The sequence below is a fragment of the Mastacembelus armatus genome, chromosome 19, assembly GCF_900324485.2.
Source record: "Mastacembelus armatus chromosome 19, fMasArm1.2, whole genome shotgun sequence".
In the NCBI taxonomy this organism is placed as follows: Eukaryota; Metazoa; Chordata; class Actinopteri; order Synbranchiformes; family Mastacembelidae; genus Mastacembelus; species Mastacembelus armatus.
The window spans coordinates 132,641-155,735 of NC_046651.1; the positions used below are offsets into that span (position 1 = coordinate 132,641).

At 39.1% G+C, this 23,095-nt stretch overlaps 2 protein-coding genes across 6 annotated transcripts in view; one reads left to right on the forward strand and one right to left on the reverse strand.

Moving 5' to 3' along the window:
• The window catches only part of LOC113135085 (myosin phosphatase Rho interacting protein), a 43,114-nt gene extending 38,401 nt beyond the window's left edge, over nt 1–4,713 (reverse strand). For 3 of the 5 annotated variants that reach the window (XM_026314725.2, XM_026314724.2, XM_026314726.2), the window contains exon 1: nt 3,772–4,713. In XM_026314725.2, the coding sequence (XP_026170510.1) occupies nt 3,772–3,894 (123 nt within the window). In that variant the 5' untranslated portion in view covers nt 3,895–4,713. The remainder of the gene's footprint in view (nt 1–3,771) is intronic. The other 2 variants (XM_026314729.2, XM_026314728.2) reach the window with 1 other exon arrangement.
• A 2,089-nt stretch (nt 4,714–6,802) lies between these two features.
• dhrs7cb (dehydrogenase/reductase (SDR family) member 7Cb) lies at nt 6,803–13,001 on the forward strand. Its single transcript, XM_026316078.2, has 7 exons — nt 6,803–6,972; nt 8,492–8,648; nt 8,944–9,056; nt 10,110–10,320; nt 10,400–10,492; nt 11,177–11,338; nt 11,514–13,001. The coding sequence occupies exons 2-7, from the start codon at nt 8,495–8,497 to the stop codon at nt 11,720–11,722; spliced, it is 942 nt and encodes a 313-aa protein (XP_026171863.1). The 5' UTR covers nt 6,803–6,972; nt 8,492–8,494; the 3' UTR covers nt 11,723–13,001.
• The last annotated feature ends 10,094 nt before the right edge of the window (nt 13,002–23,095 follow it).

The window sequence follows — 23,095 nt, forward strand, 5'->3', positions numbered from 1 at the left end:
TGACTTTGTGGAACTTTCTCCCATCTCCCTACTGCATCTCTGGAGCTCAGCCACAGTGATCTTTGGGTTCTTCTTTACCTCTCTCACCAAGGCTCCCCTCCCACGATTGCTCAGTTTGGCTGGACAGCCAGGTCTAGGAAGAGTTCTGGTCGTCCCAGACTTTTTCCATTTGAGGATTATGTAGACCACTGGGCTCTTAGGAACCTTGAGTCCTGCAGAAATTCTTTTGTAACCTTGGCCAGATCTGTGCCTTGCCACAGTTCTGTCTCTGAGCTCCTTGGGCAGTTCCTTCGACCTCATGACTCTCATTTGCTCTGACATGCACTGTGAGCTGTAAGGTCTTATATAGACAGGTGTGTGCCTTTCCTAATCAAGTCCAATCAGTTTAATTAAACACAGCTGGACTCCAATGAAGGAGCAGAACCATCTCAAGGAGGATCAGAAGAAATGGACAGCATGTGAGTTAAATATGAATGTCACTGCAAAGGGTCTGAATACTTATGACCATGTGATATTTCAGTTTTTCTTTTTTAATAAATTTGCAAAAATTTCTACATTTCTGTTTTTTTCTGTCAAGATGGGGTGCTGAGTGTACATTAATGAGAAATCAAATGAACTTTTTTGATTTTGGCAAATGGCTGCAATGACACAAAGAGTGAAAAATTTAAAGGGGTCTGAATACTTTCCGTACCCACTGTATATATATATATATTTTTTTTTTTTAAAAAGAAAACAACCAGGTTCAGGTGAGAAAGTGAGGTCAAAATTTCACTACCTCACTGCATTGCTCACATCAACCTAATATTAACTTAGAATAATGTTATAAATCAATATGGATCTATTCATACTGCTTATTAGATTATAGATTGTGTGATTGGATGTTAAGGTTGATATTTGTTTGACAGCACAAAGAAGAAGAGAGGAGGACAGTGATGGAGATAAGGGGAGAGAGTGGGGCTTCGTCAGCTGGGAGAGAGCATAAGGCCTTGTATAAATGCCACATTCTCTTTGGGGACTGGGCACCCCTAAAAGTCTGTTACTACAATTGCCTCTGGTCCAGCCCTAGATTTGCTCCAACCTTCTGTGTCAGGGTGCACATCACCCTTAACTCTGTGCGATCATTTATCCACTGTTTCAATACATGTTTCTCTTGCCAAGCAACAGCTAAGCTATTCATTATTTAATTATATAACAATGGCTAAAAGTTTTTCCTGTGCAGACCTTCAATCAGCCATATAATTATGTTGGGACTTGACAACATAATTACATTACTGACTACATCATACTGTGTGTATAGTGTTGTTGTAGTGTGAATTATCATGGAGACAGATAATTAGTATTCTGCTCCTTTATGGAAGTCCTCAACCAGTGGTAATAATATGTCAGGTCTACAAAAAGCTAAACTATAAGATCCATCTATTCTGGCAGTTTTAAACACCTTACTTTTAAATTTGTCTGTGTTAGGGCAGACATGACCATAGGTCTAACTCAGTTTATTCTAGCTTGGGTGCTGTTTTCACTGACCAGGCTTGTGGGCGACGAAAACAAACACAGTTACATGTGATACCTGGGGACCCATGTGAAAGTCATCCCACACTGCATTGGCTGGCTGTTGCCCTTAAACAAGGACTTTCATCCGTTTATGATGAAAACAATTTAAGCAAAAGCCTGCAGTCAGTAACATGTTGAACCATGTGGTATTTGTTACCACTACAGGCTCTCTAAAGTTTGACTCTGCTTTGTATCCGCTGCTCATAACTTCACAAAGTGGGATGTTGAGCCTCTGGGAACCTCTACTCTGATTTCCCAACCCCACACTTCCTTTCTCACCCTGTGACTCCTGCTCCCACTCCTTAAGTCTCATCACATCCCAGCCTCTCTTCTTCGTCTCTCCCACGTACATGTAAACTTTAGCCTGCCTGCATCCTCCATCACTGTCCTGCCTCCCACCACCTCTCCCAGATAGTGTGATCGCTTTTCTCCAGCAGAGAGAGACCGCCAAGCCTGAGGAACATCTCCACTCTCTGGGGACAAACAATTCATGTGACCAAATGAAAACCCTGACAGCAGAGCTGGAACTGAAAACTCCTTCTGGAGCACACTGGCCAGAATAAAAGAATTCACTGGGGCACCAGTAGCAGCCCCTCCCCCAGCCCACCTTTTATTCTAGCCGCGCTGAACAAAGAGATTGTTTATATTGGATACTGTCTTTCTGACATTCAGCTCTGTTCCCTTTGCATAATTTTTCCATGTGAGCTATCTGTTTCAATGTTACATTCCCAAGATCCGGCTCCTTTTAAGTTCTGAATAATTTGCATTTAATCTAAGGTTCAAATTCACTTAGCTAGATCATGCTCTCATGGTGCTTTAACAACATTAAACAGCTTTCATGGAGCTTTCATTGCACTGGGTTGTTGAGTTCATCTCCAGTGGGTCAATCTGGTTCAGCTTCTGAACACCGGGAACATTTTAAAAAGCCTAACCCTCATCATGAGCCTGGTGAACAAGGCTCAGATGTTTAACCCTATCTATGTGGTGTTACATAATGCAGTTTTGGCCCGTTGCATAGCTTTAACTAACCTGCCTGTGTGATGAAACTCCCTGATAAGTGATAGCTGACAGACTGGAGACATTTTTAAAGGCCCGTAGGTAATGGAAATATCTGTGATATGCAAGGACTGATGGCTTTTCATTCTCAAAAGCCAGGGCAGTAAGCCTCTCTGGTTCTAGGTGCAGTCATAAGGGCTGCAGTACAGAGCAGGGGCTAAATTACAGGGAGATTAGGGGAAGTGATGTAACCATAACCTTTCTATCCAGACTCAAAAATCTTGCATCTGAATGGTCAACCTGCAATGCTCTCAGCACAGTGAGCGATCCACTCGTCTAAGAAGAAACTAAGTGTGTGCCCCCACACACTCGCAAAAGAGGATGCTGACGTTGCTTTTTTGCTCTTCAGCAGCATTCAAGAGCCCATCTGGGCCTCATCGTCTGGGATCAATTACAGGACACAACAGAGACTAAACTGATGATCTGACAGAGAAAGAGCCACTCAGCTCAACATCATTATAACATGATCTGCACAGCTAAACAGGCACTCACTTCGTCTGCATTCCCCTCATCTCTACTGTTCTTCATTCAGGTTCCCATTATTTTTCACACAGCGATGGCTAGTCTACTTGGGGCTGATCACTAAAAACAAATAAAACTTCAGATAAACAACAGCTGAAGGTTACACACTCAATCTCTGGGAGGAAACTGACAAACAAATGTAGCCATTTTAGTTAGAATAAACCCACAGGAATTCACTTTGGCCAGTCTGACTCAGGCACATGGAAAGAGAAAAGCATACAGGAGAAGAGAAAAAAACATAGATGTCTTGCGTTTCAGCCAAAATAAACACCCTACCTTTCTCTGCTACTTAGCAGTAATTGTACTGTTGCGTAACAAGTACTTCAAAATTGATTGCACCCAAAACACATAAGCCTTTCTGTTCAACAAATCTTTGATGTCTATCCATTAGAGAGGCTGTAACTGATCTAAAACCCAGATATATTACATATAAAGGCAGGCAAGCCCTACAAGGATGTAACTGTCATACCACATTCCCATGGGCTTGACAAGCTGGTTACATAGCCACCAGCTAGTAATAATTTGTTTCACTTTTCAATGTTTGACAGCAACAGCAGGTCTTCAGGGATCATCCCAGATGGCTGTCAGACAGGTATTATAATGATAGTAATATTATTATTACCGCTGCCACCTCTTTCCTACCTGGGTCAAGTCCTGGTCCGTCAATAGATGCAGCTCCCGTGGCTTGAAACAGTTCTGACATTTACTTTTATTAAAAAAGTTCGCCTGAAATTTCCTACAGGGGTTTTCTTTTGCGGTAGACATTATACTTCAGCTGTTTTTAAAATCTCTATAGAGTAATTTCTCTGGTAGACAGTGGAGGTGTAATCTTGCTGTTGTGCGTCTCTTCTATCCCAACTTCGAAAAAGCTGCAGCACTCCGGTACATTTTCAAGTAAAAAAAATAGTTGAATTGTTGACGAAAACGTTAAAGTGACGCCTTATTTTGTCCGTCTAGTTGTATCCCATTGCTTCCTCCCAATAAATAAGTAGCTGCCATCCAGCCAGCCGTCTGGTCGCTCAGTCCATGGCCTGCACCCACAAAGCGCAGCGGCGAGAGGTGGCTAATATCCTGTTAGCTTTCCAGTGGATTTGCAAATCAATAACGAGATGGCGCAAGCCACAAAAACAACATTTGCACACAGTTATGACCTTCAAGCTCCGAGGCGATAATGTCTATAAAGCAACAACGGCCTCCCATGTGAAGAATGCAGTCCTAAAGAAGGCTTGCAGTCAGACAGGAGACCACTCTCCCAGTCGGAGCAGTCCGTCCATGCCAACTTCATCCAGTGCTCCTCTGGCTTCGGTTAGCCCGCTTAGCTCGCAGAGAGACGAGCAGATGAAAAGCCTCCTGCCTGGCGTCTCCAACTTGACTTTTAAAGAAGAGACGGGCCGAAAACACATACGGTTCCTATGCTTATCTCGCACGTATAGACGCAACTTGCAGGGAAAGCACCTTTTGGCCAGTCACAAATGGTAAAAGTGACTACTTAGGATTCGGCTCCATAACTAGCATGGTTAGCAGCAATTGGTTTATTTTCTTCTCTCCCAACAGATCGACGGCGCACACAAGCACCGGGAATTCTGTGGCTTCTCGCGATAACTACCAACCACCGCCACCTACAGAGTAAACACAGTTCCCGAGCTTTATTAAAACAATAAAAGCAACACACTCACAAGTGGACCGGACATTAGTCTAGAGTAGACACACACATGTACATCACACACACTGCATTAAAAATAGCACTGTACACTCATGTAAATACTGTGAATCAAGACAAATACTGTAATTACCCTATAGGCTATTCATGTGTATGTGATTGCATTGCATTTTTCACACTACACTTTACCCATGGATCAGCCATAACATTATGACCACCTGTCTAACCCTGTGTACCCAGGAGTCAATGTCAATGTCACTTTGTGCATCTTCTGGGAGTCTGTTCTTTCATAATTCTACTGTCAGGAAGAGAAACACACATTTGTCCACCACTCAGTGAAAAACATATTAAAAGGAGTGAAAACTGTGATCATGAGGACAAATTAGAGATAATTTTTAAAACAAATTCAACATTTTCCCCACTCTAGTTGTGATATCACCACTACAACCACTGAATGCTTCTCTTCGGAGAGACCAGTCAGTGGCTGATAGGTGTACCTTGCTGGTTACACTTCAGATTGGCTGCTAAACTTCATTTCTTTGTTTCACTGTTGTACTTTTGATAATAAAGTTGAACCTAAATTAATCAGAAAAAAATAGATTGGATACCTGTAAGATGTTAGAAAAGGAAGGACCAATAAATGAAATTCATTCCACATTTCACTGCTTTACTTTTTAATATAAGCAGTGTAGTGCAATACAATATTCAATTACAAGTAAAAAAAATGACATTCAAATTTTATTTCTTAAAGAAGTGCAGAAGTCAAAGTAAAATATTAGTCTATATTAGGTAACGTGTTTTATTCAAAATTGTAATTAAGCTGAATTTTGGATAAGCTACATGAGTTGTAGAAGTACTAAGTAGTGCTTCTAAATGGGTACTAAAAGTAAAAGCAGCTTAACCCTGAATTAATTTCATATTGTTACACCATGTATATTGTGTCATTGTTTATTATTGCTGAGACCACAGTGTTAAAATGAAATGTTGAAATAATTTAATATAAATTTGGTTATTTTATTCTACATCTATCAAAATTAGCCAAAACATAGAAATAAACATGTTACAGGATCACTTTTACTGTTGCATTAACATGCATGCAGTTTTGTCTTTGGAATTGGTTGAACTAGAGCTAATTTTGACAACCTTATGTATTGGCTGATAGTTTAAACTATAACAATAAGGTGAAATGTAATAAATATAGTAAGATTAAATATATATATTGGACATAAAAGCTAAATATGCACAGTAACCTTAAGCATAAATGAGCCCAAAGTGCAATATTTCCATCTAAACTGTGTTTCAGTGTAATTGTTACGTAGCATAACATCCATCCATCCATCCCTTATCTATACCCACTGAGCCTGTGGGTATAGATACCTACTTAGGGTCACAGGGATCTGCTGGAGCCTATCCCAGCTCTCTTTGGGTGAAAGGCAGGGGTCCACCCTGGACAGGTCCCCAGTCCATCACAGGGCCACATAGAGACAAACAACCTCACACACTCACACTCACTCCTATGGGCAATTTAAAGTCACCGATCAACCTGACATACATGTTTTTGGACTGTGGGAGGAAACCAGAGTACCTGGAGAAAACCCACACAAGCACAGGGAGAACATGCAAACTCCCCACAGAAAGGCCCCTGATGGGTTTAGAACAAGGAACCTTCTTGCATTCTAACAGTGCTAACCACTAAGCCACCAAGTAGCATAACATCAAAATACAAAAGTTAAACCTTATCTACAGTATTTTGTTAGTGTCTGAATGGCCTAATTATTGAAAAGCCACATCCTCACATAGGAAAGTTCAAGAAAATCTTCTGTTTCTATAGTCTGTTTTCTGTAGTCAGTAAACTAACTACCTTTAAAACAGCTTTACAGTCCAAATTTTTTGCAAAGTAGAACTGCCACTTTCACTCTTCATCTGATCCCTTCATGTTGGCAAGAAGGGAACATGCCTAAGATACTATGCACCACATACTGTATGTGTGTATTAATGGCTGACCCAAGCAGAGGCTATTATAAGCAGGCAGTTCCTGTGAACAGCAGAAGGACGGACACAGAGGAACAGGGCTGTGTTAATGGACGAGGGACACAGAGGGAGGAGAGCAGCCTCTGTTGCCTAACTAAACTAGGAAAAAAGACAAACAGCCAGTCCTGCTGAAGGATTAGCTCCTCTGTGCGGTAAGTGAACCAAGAATAACATAGATTACAGGTGTGTGTGTTCCTGTTGTGTGTTTGCTATAGACGTGCACTTACAAGCTGACTAACCCACTGAGACCTAAACACGTTCCAGCCAAAATACGAGGCTGAGCTGGGTGATGGGTTTATGGAGTCATGAGAAACACTAACTTTAATGTGGATTAGAGCCCATCTCAGTGTTTTCTCAAGTAAATGAGGATGAGTAAAGTCAACCACTGCTTCTAAATATGAGCCTCCCCAGTTGCCCCCACTTGAGGTATCCTATGACAACATCCTGGCGGTGCCATAGTGCAAAACATTCTGTGGCTGCAGCATGACCAGAATATATTTAGCCGCTCTCCTCAAACTCACTTTACATGGTAAGTGTCTTAGCAGTGCCACCAAACACAAATTCTGGCCTCAGGGGTAGTGAACATATTTAGAGCAGAAAACTATAGTTTGCACAGCATAAGCAAATACAGGTACAGAGCTCAGATACTGGCCTGCAAGCTTCTTTAGATGTATCAGCGTGGAATTAGTTTGCCGTTGTTGACTCTAACATGTCATATGCTATAACCTTTAAAGCAATAATTTGACCAGCGTTAGATGAGGATACCACTCTCATGCCTGTACAGTATACAGTAAGAAGCTGCACTCAGTTTAACATAAAGACTGTGTGCAGGGTGAAGCAACAGCTGTTTTATTTCATTGTAACAAAATCCACATAGTCAATGCTCTAAAGCCTTGAGAATAAATACTTATCTCCTGTTTGTTTAGTCTGTTAGACAAACATTTACAACACCTTTTAACAAAATAGGTTAGTTTTGAAGTTTTAGACATGACAGATCTTTTCAGCTTTGGACAAAGCTAGGCTAGCTAGCTTTATGCTAAGCTAAGCTAATAGGGAACTGGCTTTAGCTGCATATTTACCATATGTGAGTGGTATGAAACCATCTGACTCTTGGCAAGAAAAGTAACAAGGCTATTTCACAAGGTGCTAAAACGCCACTTTAAAATCCAAATTCTGTATTTTTATACATTGCAATTTGACCTTTGTTTTACCCGGATATTAGTCCTCACTGTGTAGACAGGGAGAGACACATGATACTTGCAGTTATATTGTTTCATACCCTGAGATTTCTCCCTTTGCCATTGTAGAAAAACAATCACTAAATATGTTCGCACACAAGCAACAAAGCTGATATCTAGTGAATTTACACAACACAAGGGACTTGAACCCCTATTGGGTTCAGTGATTGAATCTAACACAATGAGGAAGAAAATCATTTAGAGAATGGACCAGGATTTGACCCTGCTGTGATGACAGATGTGTTCTCCACTTGCTTTCAGTTTTTTGTACTTTTTGTTATTGATACTGTATCAGTTCATACTACGAGCGAGTCACACCATAACAGATCTAAAACCCAATCCCAACCTGCGTACGCTGCAGGATTCTTGGTATATATGCCGGTCACTAGGTCTGTGGTTGTTCCCAACACACACTCTGCTTTCTCCTCTACAGAACATGGCCCTGCCCTTTGTGCTAGTGTTGCCCCTGTTGATAGTCGTGGCAGCGGGGGTGTACTACATCTACATTGAAGTCATACAGTTCATGTCCAAGTCCTCAGTGCGAAACAAAGTGGTGGTGATCACGGATGCTGTGTCTGGGGTGGGAACTGGTAAATGATTCCACTTGTTTTTAATAATTAACCTTAATTAATAACCATCAAGGTTATCTGTCAACAGAATGTCTCAAAAGCAGATTATATGAAATTTCACAAAACATATATTAATTAGGGGGATATGGAAAGGTTGATTAAGTGGTGATTCAGACTTTGGATTGATGCCATTTTATGATTGTTGTATAAATAAAATCAGACTGACATGATTTCACAATCTACAAGTATTTTGTTTTAAGATGCTAGTTTAAGGCAATGGCCATAGTCTGTAATATTTATTCTCTCTATTGGTCAGAGTGTGCCCATCTCTTCCATAAGGGCGGTGCCAGACTGATTCTGTGTGGGACTAGCTGGGATAAGCTGGAGTCTCTGCATGACTCTCTGACTAATAGCGCTGACCCCAGAGAGGTGAGAAACTAAATAAAAACGGCACACACTGACATTAGTTTCCTCATAAACATGCCAGATAATAAGATAAACCTTTGCAAACTGATACCATTGCTCTTTTTCATTGTTTTGGAAACTACTTGAGAACCAAATTTTCCACTATATGGCCACTCTAGTAAACACTATCTTGTGTCTATTAATATACACTACAAACTTTAGAAGAACAGTGACAGTTCTTATAAAACAGCAAAGCCTTTATCATACACCAAAAATCCCTCAAATAGGAGTAGCAATAGGAATTAACATTACATTGTTTGGTGGATTTCAAGTTTTAGCAAGAGAATACTTGCTAATACACTTGTTTTTATCCTAATCCTCTTCTCTGTCATCACTTCCCAGATTGTTGCTTCCACCTCTAAGCAATACAATAGCAGGATATCCTTTCTAAGGGCGCACTGTCCTCCATGAATCCTCTATACACTGGCCAGAACAGATGACTCTATACAGGAAAAATGCACATACATTGTATACAATAGATAATATCACACAGTTAGCAAAGCTGTGAACTCTTTATGTGTAGCTGTTAGTGACACATATGAAATTGATTTTTGCTTCCCGCTGAAATGATTTTAATTGGGATTATCACTAACTGGAGGTCATAGCTCAATTACTGTACCTTTGTCTCTCCTAGTGCAGCATCTGCTGCACATGAACTTAATGCTAATAAGAAAGAAACTATACATGATATAACTAATAAGTAAGACTACATATATTCTTATGTTTTGTTTTTACATCGTTGCTTGTATACTGACTAAACAACATGTTTATTACTGAGTTTTAGAGACTCTGTTAAGCAGTGCCAAGTTAGCAGCTTCCGCTGCTTCCAGTCATTATTTTGAGCTAAGCTAGTCTCTGGGTCTATCCTAATGTTCTGTATATAGGTATGATTGTGGTAAAAAAAAAAAATCAAAATACGTCATTATGATGTGAAAACAATTTTCTCATCATTACAAGAATCTGAACAAATATATTTTTAAAGGGTAGCAGCAATAATACAGCTTGGTGTGTCCCTAGACATTTGCTCCAAAGCTGGTGATCCTGGACTTTAGTGATATGGAGAGCATGGAGGATGTGGTAGCTGAGGTGATGGACTGTTACAGCTGTGTGGATGTGCTCATCTGTAACAGCAGCATGAAGCTGAAGGCCCCGGTGCAGAGTGTCTCCTTGGACCTGGACAGAAATATCATGGACATTAACTACTTTGGCCCCAGCACTCTGGCCAAAGGTGGGCTGGATTCCTAAGAAACACCACTAATACTGATCTCTGTTTATCAAAATGCTAAAATTTCAAAATAATGTGACAGGTGTTCTTCCAACCATGATCTCAAGAAGATCAGGACACATCATACTGGTCAACAGCATCCAGGGCAAACTGGCTATTCCATTCAGAAGTTCATGTGAGTTGCCAGCAAAAGTCTTTCCCAAATCACAAAAAAGACATTTTCACCCTCTTCCTATGGTAGGTAGCCATGAAAGTTGGGGAAGGTAGTTAAAAACTGTATATAAATAGAAGTTTTGTTAGAATTATTTTATCTACTGTTTATAAGAATTAAGTGGAATTAAATGTGATCTGAATAATTGTTAACATGGCTATAGCTATACACACATTCTATGGGCTGTCCAGAAAATGTTGATGTTTTTTACTGTAACTTTTCAAAGCTGTAAGCACAACAAACAAAGCCGCATTCTCCTCCACTGTACTTGGGTGACAATGATGTCACTGATATCTTAAAACCTAGACAAATAGGATCAAATTTCAGTGATGACAGAAATTTCTAGAAAAGTGAAAAAAAATTGTATTCTGGTATATTGTGTTCTCTGTTAAAAGCATGCTCACTGTTGCCTTTAGCATTGATACTGTAAAGTGAATACTGACAACGTATTGATATTTCAAACATTCAGTTGTATTCTCAGAGTATGGTGTGACAGACAGGAAGAGTTCCAGCAACGAGACAGCAAAACAATAAGGCGAAGCATGTTCTCTGCAATGTATGGAATGAGGCTCTTTATCTGCAAGTCACACCTCTATTGTGTTTGTACACATGAATGAATATGTGTGTGTCTGCGTGGGCACATGTCAGATGCGGCATCTAAGCACGCGGTGCAGGCCTTCTTTGACTGCCTGCGGGCTGAAGTGGAGGAGTATGGGATAGTTGTCAGCACCATCAGTCACACCTTCATCAATGCCTCTGACCCGCCTCCTGTCGAGGAGCCGGTCCCTAAACCAAACATCTTGGCTGCATGTGAGTAGAAGAATTGGTATGGAAATAACTGAATGCGTATGAATGTTTTATATTTCAGAAAATAGATGATCCATGATGGGTTCTTTGTTTTTGGAGAGGAGGAAATAGTTGTCCATAGCCATTTAAAATACTTGGCAATTCACCAACATATCCAAGTGTATCTGCTCCTCCACAGATATTGCAAGACAACTGACCCATGGCGTGCGCCCGCCAGTGCTGGCCAATGAGATTATGGAAACGGTAAACAGAAAGAGGAAGGAGGTTGTGCTGGCACACCCCATCCCCAGGGTGGCCCTCTACCTCCGCTACCTGTTTCCCCCCTTCCTATTCGCTGTGCTGGCTGCTGGCGTGAAGGACTCGATGTTGGCAGAGCAGATCCAGTAGGAGAAAGCAAGAGATGAAAGACAGGGAGAAATGTTTGATTGCAAGTATGGAATATTTGATTAAAAATGCCAGATATGTAAGTGTATGTGCTTAAAGCGAAGCCTGATTGCCAGCTGGCAAAAGCGATGCCAACTGCCTTGGGGCCCAAGAGCCTCAAGGGCCTAAAAGCTACAAATTCACCATGTGACAATTTGCTTATCATAATTTAAATGATAATAGAAAATTTGTTCATACACTTCAATTACATTAACAATTTAGTTAATACTTTAATCAACAATTGGTTAATAATAACCTCTAAAGGAATAGTTGTTAATTCAGCCATTTGAAGGTAGCAGAAACCAGTTGTAAATGCCAAACTGACTTACCTTATTAAGCTGACATAGCTAAAGTGTTGGCTATTTCCACTTCCAGCAAGTCCAGTATTCATTATTCTTTTTGCCCTGGGTTGGTCTCTCTCATGTCCTGAAAAAATGATTGCTGTATGGAGCTGGTCAGCTAGTGTAAAGTCTTTCTTGTTTTTTTTTTTTTTTGTTGTTGTTTTGTTTTTTGCTGAAACAAAAACAAGGCTATCGAGACCAATGAGAGTGAGCCTAAATTGTAAAGTTATGGACTGTAAAAGCAAAGCAATGATCTAAAAGGTACTAACACACCCTGTAGATCGGTGGAGAACCGTAAAATCATGTGTTCTCTCTCTATGATCCATCTCTTTTGACCTCTTACAGCTGGGGCAACAAACTCCAGTCCTTGAGGGCCACGGTCCTGCTTGTTTTCCAACTAGGCCTGCCCCTGCAGCTTCTGATTGGCTGAACACACCTGATCCAGGTTTTCAGCAGTGGGTAGGGCAGGGATAATTGGAAAACAAGCAGAACAGTGGCCCTTGAGGACCAAAGTTTGACACCTGTGTCCTACAGGATAATCAGTTTAACTAATGAATAAATGGACAAATGAACTGTCACAGATGTGTTAATTCAACTCTATGTTTTAGCAGTGATGCTGTTGTACTGGACTGCAATACATTTAGAGGCAGTGCCAATATTCTGCCGGCCCCATGTCAAGTATGAAGTTTAGTACTACACCATCTTTAACAATGATATCAAAATAAAAATGATTATGCAAAATAAAATTAGAAAAACCTAGCAGAGATAGAATTTATGGAAAAACTGCCTTGAATTGAGCTGGGTTGAATTAGACTGCAAAGGTGTATCTAATAAGGTGGCCACTGAGTGTATGCATGAATCTGACCATCAAATAGTAAAATAAAACAAAATGACTCACCAAATTCAGCCTCAAGAACTATGTTTTTATACTATTTCACTTTTACTTTAGTAAAAAAAATGATTTGTTCCACCACTGAGGGTGTGAACAAGCTGCAAAATACAAAACTGATTATTCTATATAAATCAAAATGTTTGCTTTTTTAATCGGACTCACTTTGATTTAAATCATTGAAGGTCATTTTCCATTTGTCCTCTAGGTGGCAGCATCATACAGTTATTAATGACTGTCTAGTAGGATGTACTGCAAAGGCACTTCAACATACTCAGGCTGTCAACTCAAAAGCCAGCTCAACAAAGACTAAAGCAGCAATCAAACAGCAATCTTAGACTATGATGCTCATCATCGCCTAAATCTGTTAGGCTCAGGTTTCTGCTTCAGAATCTGTGCGCCTTCCCATAAAAGGGGTGTCATTTCACCTGTCTAAAAAAAGGACTAATCAAGTGTCATATACTTTAGTCAAGAGGAGCACATCACTATCATGGAGGGCTATGAGGAGTTTAACAGAACACAGCAGCCACGAGAAAACTGAAGACCAAATTCATTTACACATTAATCTTTCGTTTGAACCAATCAATGTGATTTCATTACCGCCAATATTTAGAGACTTTATTCTGACATTTACACACTTTAAACATAAACTCCAGAACTGTCTTTAGGTCTAAATATGTTCTGTTTTAAATAGCCAACTAATACATTAATTACCATTTAAAATGGTCATTTTCAACTCCTTGAAAGACAGTTCTTTCTTTTTCTTTTCTAAAGCAAAATCCCATTCTACAATTAACCCTAACTCATTGAACCATTTCAGATTTTCAACATAACACCAAAAAATGGTGGTTGGATGTGGTTAGTGAAGCAGTCGTATTTTGGTTTAAATTGCGTTTTTATAGCTTATTCAAAATGAAAGTTGAAGCATAACCTGCTTTGGACCAAGTTAAGTTTGCGGCATAAATCACCATAGTGATCTAGCCAGGTTAAAGGAGAAACTCTGGCTTTAGACTCAGCAAACCTTATTAACACACTTAGCTCGGTTCTTAGATCACACCACAGTGCTCCTTTCACGACAAACTGTTCATGGGACGAACCAATCTGTTGAAATATCAGTTAACTCTCCTGATTAGTCAATTATGAGATGTTTGATGTCATTTTCATGACTGCACTTTTCTTCTAATACTGCAATAATTGCTTGTGTATTGCAGTAAAACAGAAACAAAAATAAAAACAAAACTTTCAGACTGTGGTCTTAACAATTAGTCTATCAAAGTTTCTCCAAGACACAGTTTCTCCAGTTACATTTTCACAAGGTCAGTGTTGCACGTAAAGCACAAAAAAGAGGGCTCACACACCCAAATAAATATATTTTACCCACTATAATTTACCCCCACTTGCATGTCTTCAGATTTTGTGAGGGAAACCTACACAGAAAGGCCCTAGCTGGTCACCAGGCTAGAAACCCAGAACTATCGCAAACCTGGAACATCATATCAGAAACAAAATGACATCCTGAATGTCCAGCGTCAAGACAGCCTCATTTAGTTTGATTTCTGTGATGTAAATGAGGAATAAATTCAGAGGGGCTGGTCCAAGCAGCGTGTGAGAGGGAGAGACTATTGGTGTCAAGTCCAGCTGGTATGCGTGAGGCTGTCCTCCAGGTCACTCTCCTCAGGGGAGTTCAACTTCTTTTGTCTCCTGGGCCTCCGGACAGAAATGTGCCTGTAATGCTCACATGAATAAATGCAGCTCTATGACATTTCCACATGTCAAACACGAAGGAGTTCTTTAGAATACTCAGCTGGACTCTCCAAATTGGCATTTTGATCAGTCACATTTACATATGTCACACAGAAGCGCCAGATCATGTGTGTTTCATTGCGTTTGACAGAGGTCAGCTGACAAGTGAATAATTGTTTAACATGAGTTTTCAGAGAAGATCACAAGCATGCTGCATTTCATTAGCCATGGCAATATCAGATTTATTTTCCTTTGAAGGTAAATCAGACAGAAATATATGGAAGTGTGCAGTAATATCAGTGAATGATCTAAGGCTAATCGGTTCTCTCAATCATGTGCCTGGGCTCTCCGGTGAGCAATATGTTGATAAGGCCCAAACATGGCGAAGATGATTGTCCTGAAGCGACATTCAGAGTAATGCATCCTGAATGTGAGGCATGACTTATATATGAGAATCACCTCACAGGGACGTCTGCTGCTCAGAGATGTTCTTTCCATGAGGGAGGTGATCACCCTTATCAATTTTTAAAGCCCCAGTTATTGACACTAACCTGACTTATGGAGGTTATGCAGAGGCCATGGTAATGATTCCCTAAGCTTTCACACACAACACCAGAGAGGCCAGCTCTTTCCTTAAACTACTGTTGATAGAAAACATCAGGGCTCCAATGAGTATTACAGTAATGACTGTACAGCAGGGTTCTTTTTGTGTATTTGTCAGGTTGTAGCTTTGGATACATGTAATCTGCCCAATGGTGTAACTGTATGAAGGACTTAAAAATACTCCATGACTTTTTAATTACTGAACGGTTACCATAGTGACCAGCTAAAAAGCCACACCAAAAGTACCTTAAAATACTTATGAAATTGCGTTGTATTTAAACAGTTCATGCTTGATCAGTTTCTTGTTTTAGCAATTGTCTTATAAACACTAATGGTCTGAGGCATTAGTAAAATTAATGGCTGATTTAGCCCACCAACATCAGGGTTCACCAAAAAAGCTTTAAAAAATTGCTGTTGCAAATCTATGCATGTATCTCTGTTAATTTATGATATATTTTTTGTTTATTTTATCTTTTTATTTATTACATATTTATTTATTGATCTAATTAAAACTTTCCTTGCAGTGTTAATGTTATTATTCATTATTACTATCACCATCATTTTTACTATTTTTACTATTAGCGTAACATTGTTTTCAAATTTGCTCATTGTATAAAAAGTGTAAAAAGTAAAATTGTAATAATTTCCTTTTATTCTGAGTAATTTGAATTGATTGTTGTACCAATCACTTAAACCATTTCATTGGTTGTTGTTTCAATCAGTATGATTTCTGTTTGATTGGAGACACTTATGATTACTGGTTTTATCAAGTGTGAAATGAATTTATCAGCCTGGGGGCAACAAACAGCATAGAGTAGTTCGTCAGAAACAAAACACAGGAATAGCAGCTAATGTAGCTGTCTGCAGCTCAGCTAAGCAAGCTATGGGTTGGGCCAAATCACTGAAAAAATATGTTGTTTAAGACAATTAGAGAATGCAAATGCTTTAAATATGTAATATTCTATAATTCATATGAAGAAAATAAATTAGTTTATATTGAAACCAAAATTCACAGGTAAATGAGTTATGTTGCACCATGAGTCAGCATCACTTGACTATATCTGTTCATTCAGAAGCTCAGTTTCTTCAGGATGAGGACAAACATTTGTCCACTCACTAAGTCTCAGTTGTTCTATTCTGAAAAGTCTTCTGAAGCTACTGTGCAAGCATGCAAGCAGAAGTCTTTGGACAGACTCAACCTGTCAGCCTGAGCACACACTATAAAAGATTAAACTCTTCTTTCAGGGTATAATCTTAGCATCACATGTCATCTTGAGAAGGGATTTCATTTCAGTCATAGAAGTTCCTTCCTAATGCCTCAGTCTTGTTTGGTTTAAAGATTACACATATCTAATCTTAAAGGAAAAGTTTGCCCTAATCTCTTATAAATCCCACTGTTCACGGTTTCTCATGTCCCTTCATTTCACATTTTACACACAACAGTTTGCACAAGAATAAGAGCGCACTACCAGTGACAGATTGGAGACTTTTATTATTTAATCCTTCAATGTTTCTTTTGGACAGAAAAGCATTATAATGTTTCTCATGACCCTCAAAACAAAAGGGACCACAGATATAATTATGTTACCAGTGGATGTCAGAGAGATTTAAATCAGTGCAAACTACAGGAAATAAGCATAAGCATTACAGTCGGCCAGGCAAAATCCTTCACAAGCAAATGAAACAAAAGCTAAACTGAAGCTGAACTGAAGCCCATAGAATAGATTTGGATTCATTTGAGAAGTGCAGTTATGTTTTCTATCTGGAGCTTGAGTTTGACCATCAGTAACAGCTCTTTGTTAGGATGTCATGTCCCAGCCCTTATTGACCAGACTGAGTTTAACTGGAGATGTTAATAAAGTTTGAGGCTCTGTATTGATTGTCTGCCTATTATCAGTGTCAGTGTATTGGGTGATAATTCAGTGTTCAGTGTCAAGCACTGATGTGTTGTGTTTTATTGCTGTCCTGTTCAATTACACACACAAAGAAGTTGATGTGTTATTTTGCTATCCACTGAGAGAGAAGTCAGTAATTTCGACCTCTGAAGAGCCACAATAAGTCATTTGTAAACTGGAAAATATACAATATTTGGTGTAATAGTTTTATTAATTTGTCTGACAAAAATGTCTCAACTCAGCATCTACTTACTAGCTTTTTCTGAAGCCTTTTCCACATCTCATGCATTAGGTGTCCTTGTATATTACTGTATACTCATGGATCGTCTGAATCCCAATCATTTAACATGCCATTATCAGTTAGTACTAGGACTGGTGTGCTGCTCATATAAAACCTTATATTATTTCATGAGGCAGATGAAGCACTAAGAAAAAAGTGTTGCTCATGTCAGTGTTAAAGGGGAACTGTTCTAATTTCATACTCTCCTTCCATAAAATTATCACAAGAGACAGATTAACAGAAGGTCAACATTTTATGGAGGAGAGGATGAGATGATTTAACTTTTTGCTCGATCCTACATTTCCCACTATGCAGCGTCATCTGACTCCTCCATATCCCAGTTGGTAAAGTTGGTTTGTTGCTAATGTAAATATATATAAATAAGTATTCTCCAAATCTGATACATTGATGAAATCGTGGTTATTTCAGGTATTTCCGGAGACTTCACAAATATATGAAACTATGATTTTTTTTATAGTTATGTTTAGGAAACCCATACCACAAGTTGAGGTTAGGGAAAGAGGGTTATATATTGAACACAATATAGCGACACAAGACAGATAATTTTCTAGGCTTCATCAAAAATGATTTCTCTTCAATGCTTTAGTACCACATGAGTGGCAAATGACATAAACAGTCAGTCAAAGTCCTATAGTTTGTACTCCCACATGGAGTATCCCACTTTCATGGATTGGAAAACTTCCCACAAAACATAATACATGCAACTGTGACATTTCTTTCAAAAGAATATGAGGGAGGCAAGATTAAGTCAGAATGTCCCTTTAGATAAAAGATCCTTCTTCACTTTTCGGGGCCTGTAGCAGCTATAACAAATCTTTGTGGTTTATTTTTTCTTACTAAACTTGAATATATTGCTGTGATCACCAAAAAACTAATGTGAAACAATGTAAAAGAAAGCTTTTAATTTATTTTTAAAAATCAATGTTACCTTTTTTGTTTGACACACTGTAGATACACAGGTTTCAACAAAATTGCCAAACAATACAGACAGTGGGAGTCTGAAACATGATATCAGTGTTTATGTGCCCAGACCAACTTCCTCAGCTCCAGCGTATTGAGTTCGGATGAGCCATCCCTCTTTGTGCATATTATATGAGAGCTATAGGAATCTAAATGCAACAATATTGACACTGTGCAATTAGAGTGGGGTCACCAGGTCTGGTGCTGCCTTAGAGGAAGAAAGGCAAGAGTTGCATCACTGGAATTCTGCCTGACTGGAAGGCAGAGAACACACACAGTCAAATAGTTGTGAACATACACACATGTTCAGCTCCCCACCCCCCACCCATTAAATACACATGTTCACACCCTCTCCTTGCTTCTCGCTTAAATTAGAGGGATGATAATGGGAGGAGGGGTGGCTAATGAAACAGAAGGGGCACTGGGCAGGCAGAGATTTCTAAAGCCTGACACTGCTGAATGCCTTGACCCCAGCCCGGTGCTTCACCTTCTTGGCCTCCTTGGGCCACCAAATTGAGGAGAAAGAAAAGCTTTTCAAAGGGCCTGATTGGATTTTTCTGTGAAAGGGGGGAAAAAAATAACATGAGGAACAGCACCTCTCAGAAGCTTGCATGTGTGCCTCAGGATAGCTATCACTTTCTAGAGGCTCATATCTGAGTGACCTCTCGATAGATCAGACTAACCTAATAAAAACTGTGCTGGAGGAGAAGTTACACTTGTGCAACACACACTGACTTAAATTTAAATATGTGCTGTTCAGTCACACATTGTAGATCTGCTTTGAGTCCCTTGAGAAGCTGTTTTAAAGAAAAAATATTTAAATTCTGGTTAAATTTGTCAACGCTATAAAGATTCCAGAGGCAGATTTAGAAATGCTTTTGACACAAGGTTATTTCCTGTACCAAATACAACAAGCACAACAACAAAGACAGAAAATATACAACAGGTAGAGCCCATATTGGCCAACAGGCTTCTTTGTGTGTTGTAGAGTGAAACACATAAAATCAATGTCACCAGGGGAAACATTAAGACAAAATTGGATCTGTGAAACAAATCCTTACCAGTAGACCTCATCAAAACAGAAGGTAAAATGGGCTTTATGGGAAGTTACTACCAGATTGCTCGTTCTGAGTTAGTGTGATAGTGCACTACATTGGAATGTGCACCTTCACATCAAGGTGGTACCATCATGCCAAACTAAACACAAAGTACAGATGAGGTTGATGTGAAGGTCATTAATTTTGGTACATGGTCCAAAACCAAAGTACTGGACAATTATGGCACTGGATGGAAAATCAAAGCAGATTAGCAATTAGTGTTCATCCTGAGGGATATATGAACATCTGTATCAAAACTCATGGTATTCCATTAAATAGTTATTGAGATATTTCACTTAAAACCACCACTGACAAACTCATGATGGTGCCAGGAAAAGTCAAGGGGTCACCACAGTCATTACAATATGTCCACTATAAATCATAAAAGTCTGTAAAATATTGAGCCAAATCATCCAGTAATTGTTGAGGGATTTCAATCTGCACCAAAGTGGTTGACCAACCAGCTGACAGACCAACACCAAAGATGGAAACATAACGCATGTGTAGCAGCTGTAGTACCATTAGATTCAAATTTTAGTTTGGCTGTAATGAACTGTATACCACAGTCACACAATTGAAGCAAGAGACTATTTCTAAGCACAAAAATACATAATAGGTAAGAAGAGACTGGAATTACCAGTAGGTTTCTGTATGCTTAAGCGAAACACATCAAATCTGTGTCACCGGGGGAACCATTAAAACAAAATTGCATCTGTAAAACAAGTTTTCGCCAGTATACCTCATCAGAACAGAAATAGGCTTTATGGCAACCAGATTGCCAGTCGTACAGAATTTACACACTTTTTTACCTTAGTGAAGCCTAACATGTTGCCTTCTGTCACATTAGTTAACATGCATCCACTGGTCCTTGTTTAAAATGTTTTATTGCCTCAACTCTTTTGGACTGTCTGTGGTCCTAGTAGGAGCTGACAGTGTAAACAGGCCTGAAGGCGGTTCAGTTCAGAGGGTGCAGAACATGGGCAGGAGAGGGGGCTCATAGGTGGAATAGGGGACTATGAGAGAAAGAGGGAAGGCAAAGAACAGAAGCAGGAATCCTAATTGTCTGTTAAGAAGACTTTTGTTCTCTTTCACAGGGCTTAGACTGTGCTTTTCTACGTAAGGTCCAGTGTGTGTTTGTGTCTTTTGCATAGCCACTAACAGGTCTCGGGTCGCTGGTTATGAAAAGAGTGGATGGTAACAGCCGTGTTTCTGCTGGTTAAACTGTGCTTTTTGATTGGCTGTCTGGAGATGCACTGCTGTGAATGGGGACCATGTGGGCTGTTGGCTAATCTCTGTGATGAGGAACTGGGACCTGAATGTGTAATGGCTGAAAGAACATGTTCATTTGTGTACATGTGGTGCCAGAAGAGTTGGTGATATTCTGAGACAATAAAGGCCTTTTGGATTTTAAAAAAATAAAGACCCATCGCTATTGGTAACCCCTATGACTCCCGCAGAACCAGGATCAGTTTTGATTTTTCTCCCTTGTCCAAACCTGCCACCTACATTACTCACAGTGCAACTCACAGTTTGGATGGAGACTCAGTTACTGCTTAATAGCAGTAATACTCCTGCAGATAATATTGCTCTAAATAACTGCTGTAAAACATTTCACTGCATCTTTGGATAATCTTTACAAAAAATGAATTGAAATGTGTTTTTTCACCTTTCTATTTAATTTCATCAAATTTGTTACTCAGAATATAAACAATATTTTAAAAGTCCAAAGCTCATGGGAAATAAACCCATATCTGTTTTGCTAGGTGCCTGTCTATCTACTGTTCATATAGATTATATTATTATTATTATTAGTCCTGTGGTTGGGGTCTGCTGGTTCACTCTCTCCCTCAGAGACATTGAACCCATGAAAACATGAGGAAGTTCTTTCCAGTTAGCTGGTCTGTCGCTGATGGTCAGCAGCAGTGATTTGTTTATGGGGAAGGGCTGCTAATCTGTAGCCCTTAGCAGGATTTTAGAGGTTTTTCACAACTTTAATTATTGCTTCATATTGCTTCACAGGAAACAACATACTATATGGTGAAGATGTCAGTTTATCAAAATCAACTTGCCTTCACTTGGTATATCGGTATAACATACTGTTTTCACAAATTGTGACACTTCTGTGATATAAAAACTTCTTACACGGTAAAAAAAGGTCAGGACATTAAGCCAAATTAATTTAATTTTGGCCAAATATGTAGCTACTTTGTTTGGGATTTTAGGGTAGCATATGTGTGTTGAACTGTTACTCTATTGGCCTATTACTATTAGATGAATCTTGGAGTATTATCAGTCCTGATTGAAGGCGACTGTGGTAGAAGCAGCGTTGGACTCGGGGGACCCAGGGATCGATGGAGGGACTACTGGCTGTGATCTCCTCTACTCAGCTGAATAAATGGCAAACCACTCTAGTCTCTGTGGGAGTATTAGTGTATGTAGATAATGACAAACCAGGCTTTGAGCAGCTTAGGTGTGCTTTTAACATAGAAATTAACAGAATAAAAAAAGTTTATTACATATATATATATATATATATATATATATATATATATATATATATATATGTATCAAATAATTTTATAACATATTTTCCCACAAAAAATTGATAACTTATTATTAATAATTAATAATAATAATAATAATTATATATATATATATATATATAATAATTATGAGTATCAAATAATCTAATAACAGATTTTAGGGAGAAGAGTTGGTGATATTCTGAGACAATAAACTAACGTGTGTTTATTCAATCCTTGTGATATTCCAAAAAAAACCAATCAATTCAGCTTTAAGCCTGATTTCAGCCCTATTTTGACACTTGAAGGTGAAGATTCCATTAGTTTCCATTAGACTCACTCACAATTCCAATATTTAGGGTTGGGGATTTGTCAGCCAAGACTTGAGACTACCTTGTTGGTACCAGGAACATGAGTACCATGAGTTTTTATCTTTTTCAAACCTTGTATTTGTTTCTGTGGTAAACACACTCACAGTGGTGTCCTCACTAACCTTCTGTCATTCCCTGTAAATGATTCTTCATGAAGAAAATACAAAGTGAAAATTGTCCCAAAACCAATTAGGCTATGTGTGGGAGGCTGTTTATTGTGTACATAAGAGCGAACAGTGTCTCTATGTGTGTGTCCATTAGATGGGAGCAGCATATGTCACAGCTCAGTCAGATGGACCTCTGTTCCAGTGGGAATACACTCCCTACAGCTGGCATTCATGAGAGAACACACACACAGAAACCACGAGGAAAATATGTGTAAAGCTGTTCTTCATGCCTAACCTCTTTACAAGACGGGATTATATTCCCTGCATAATTAGGAGCTGTGAGGTGCCGGGTGGAACTGGAGCTATTTAGCACCGACAAAAATAGTCAAAGAACATGTATCAGGAACAAAGAAGAATAAGGGCTTCAGTAATATTTCTGTTGACTTAATTTACTGCATTTAGATGTTCAATTAAAAAAACAAAAAGTAAGTGGTATAAAACTCTTAGT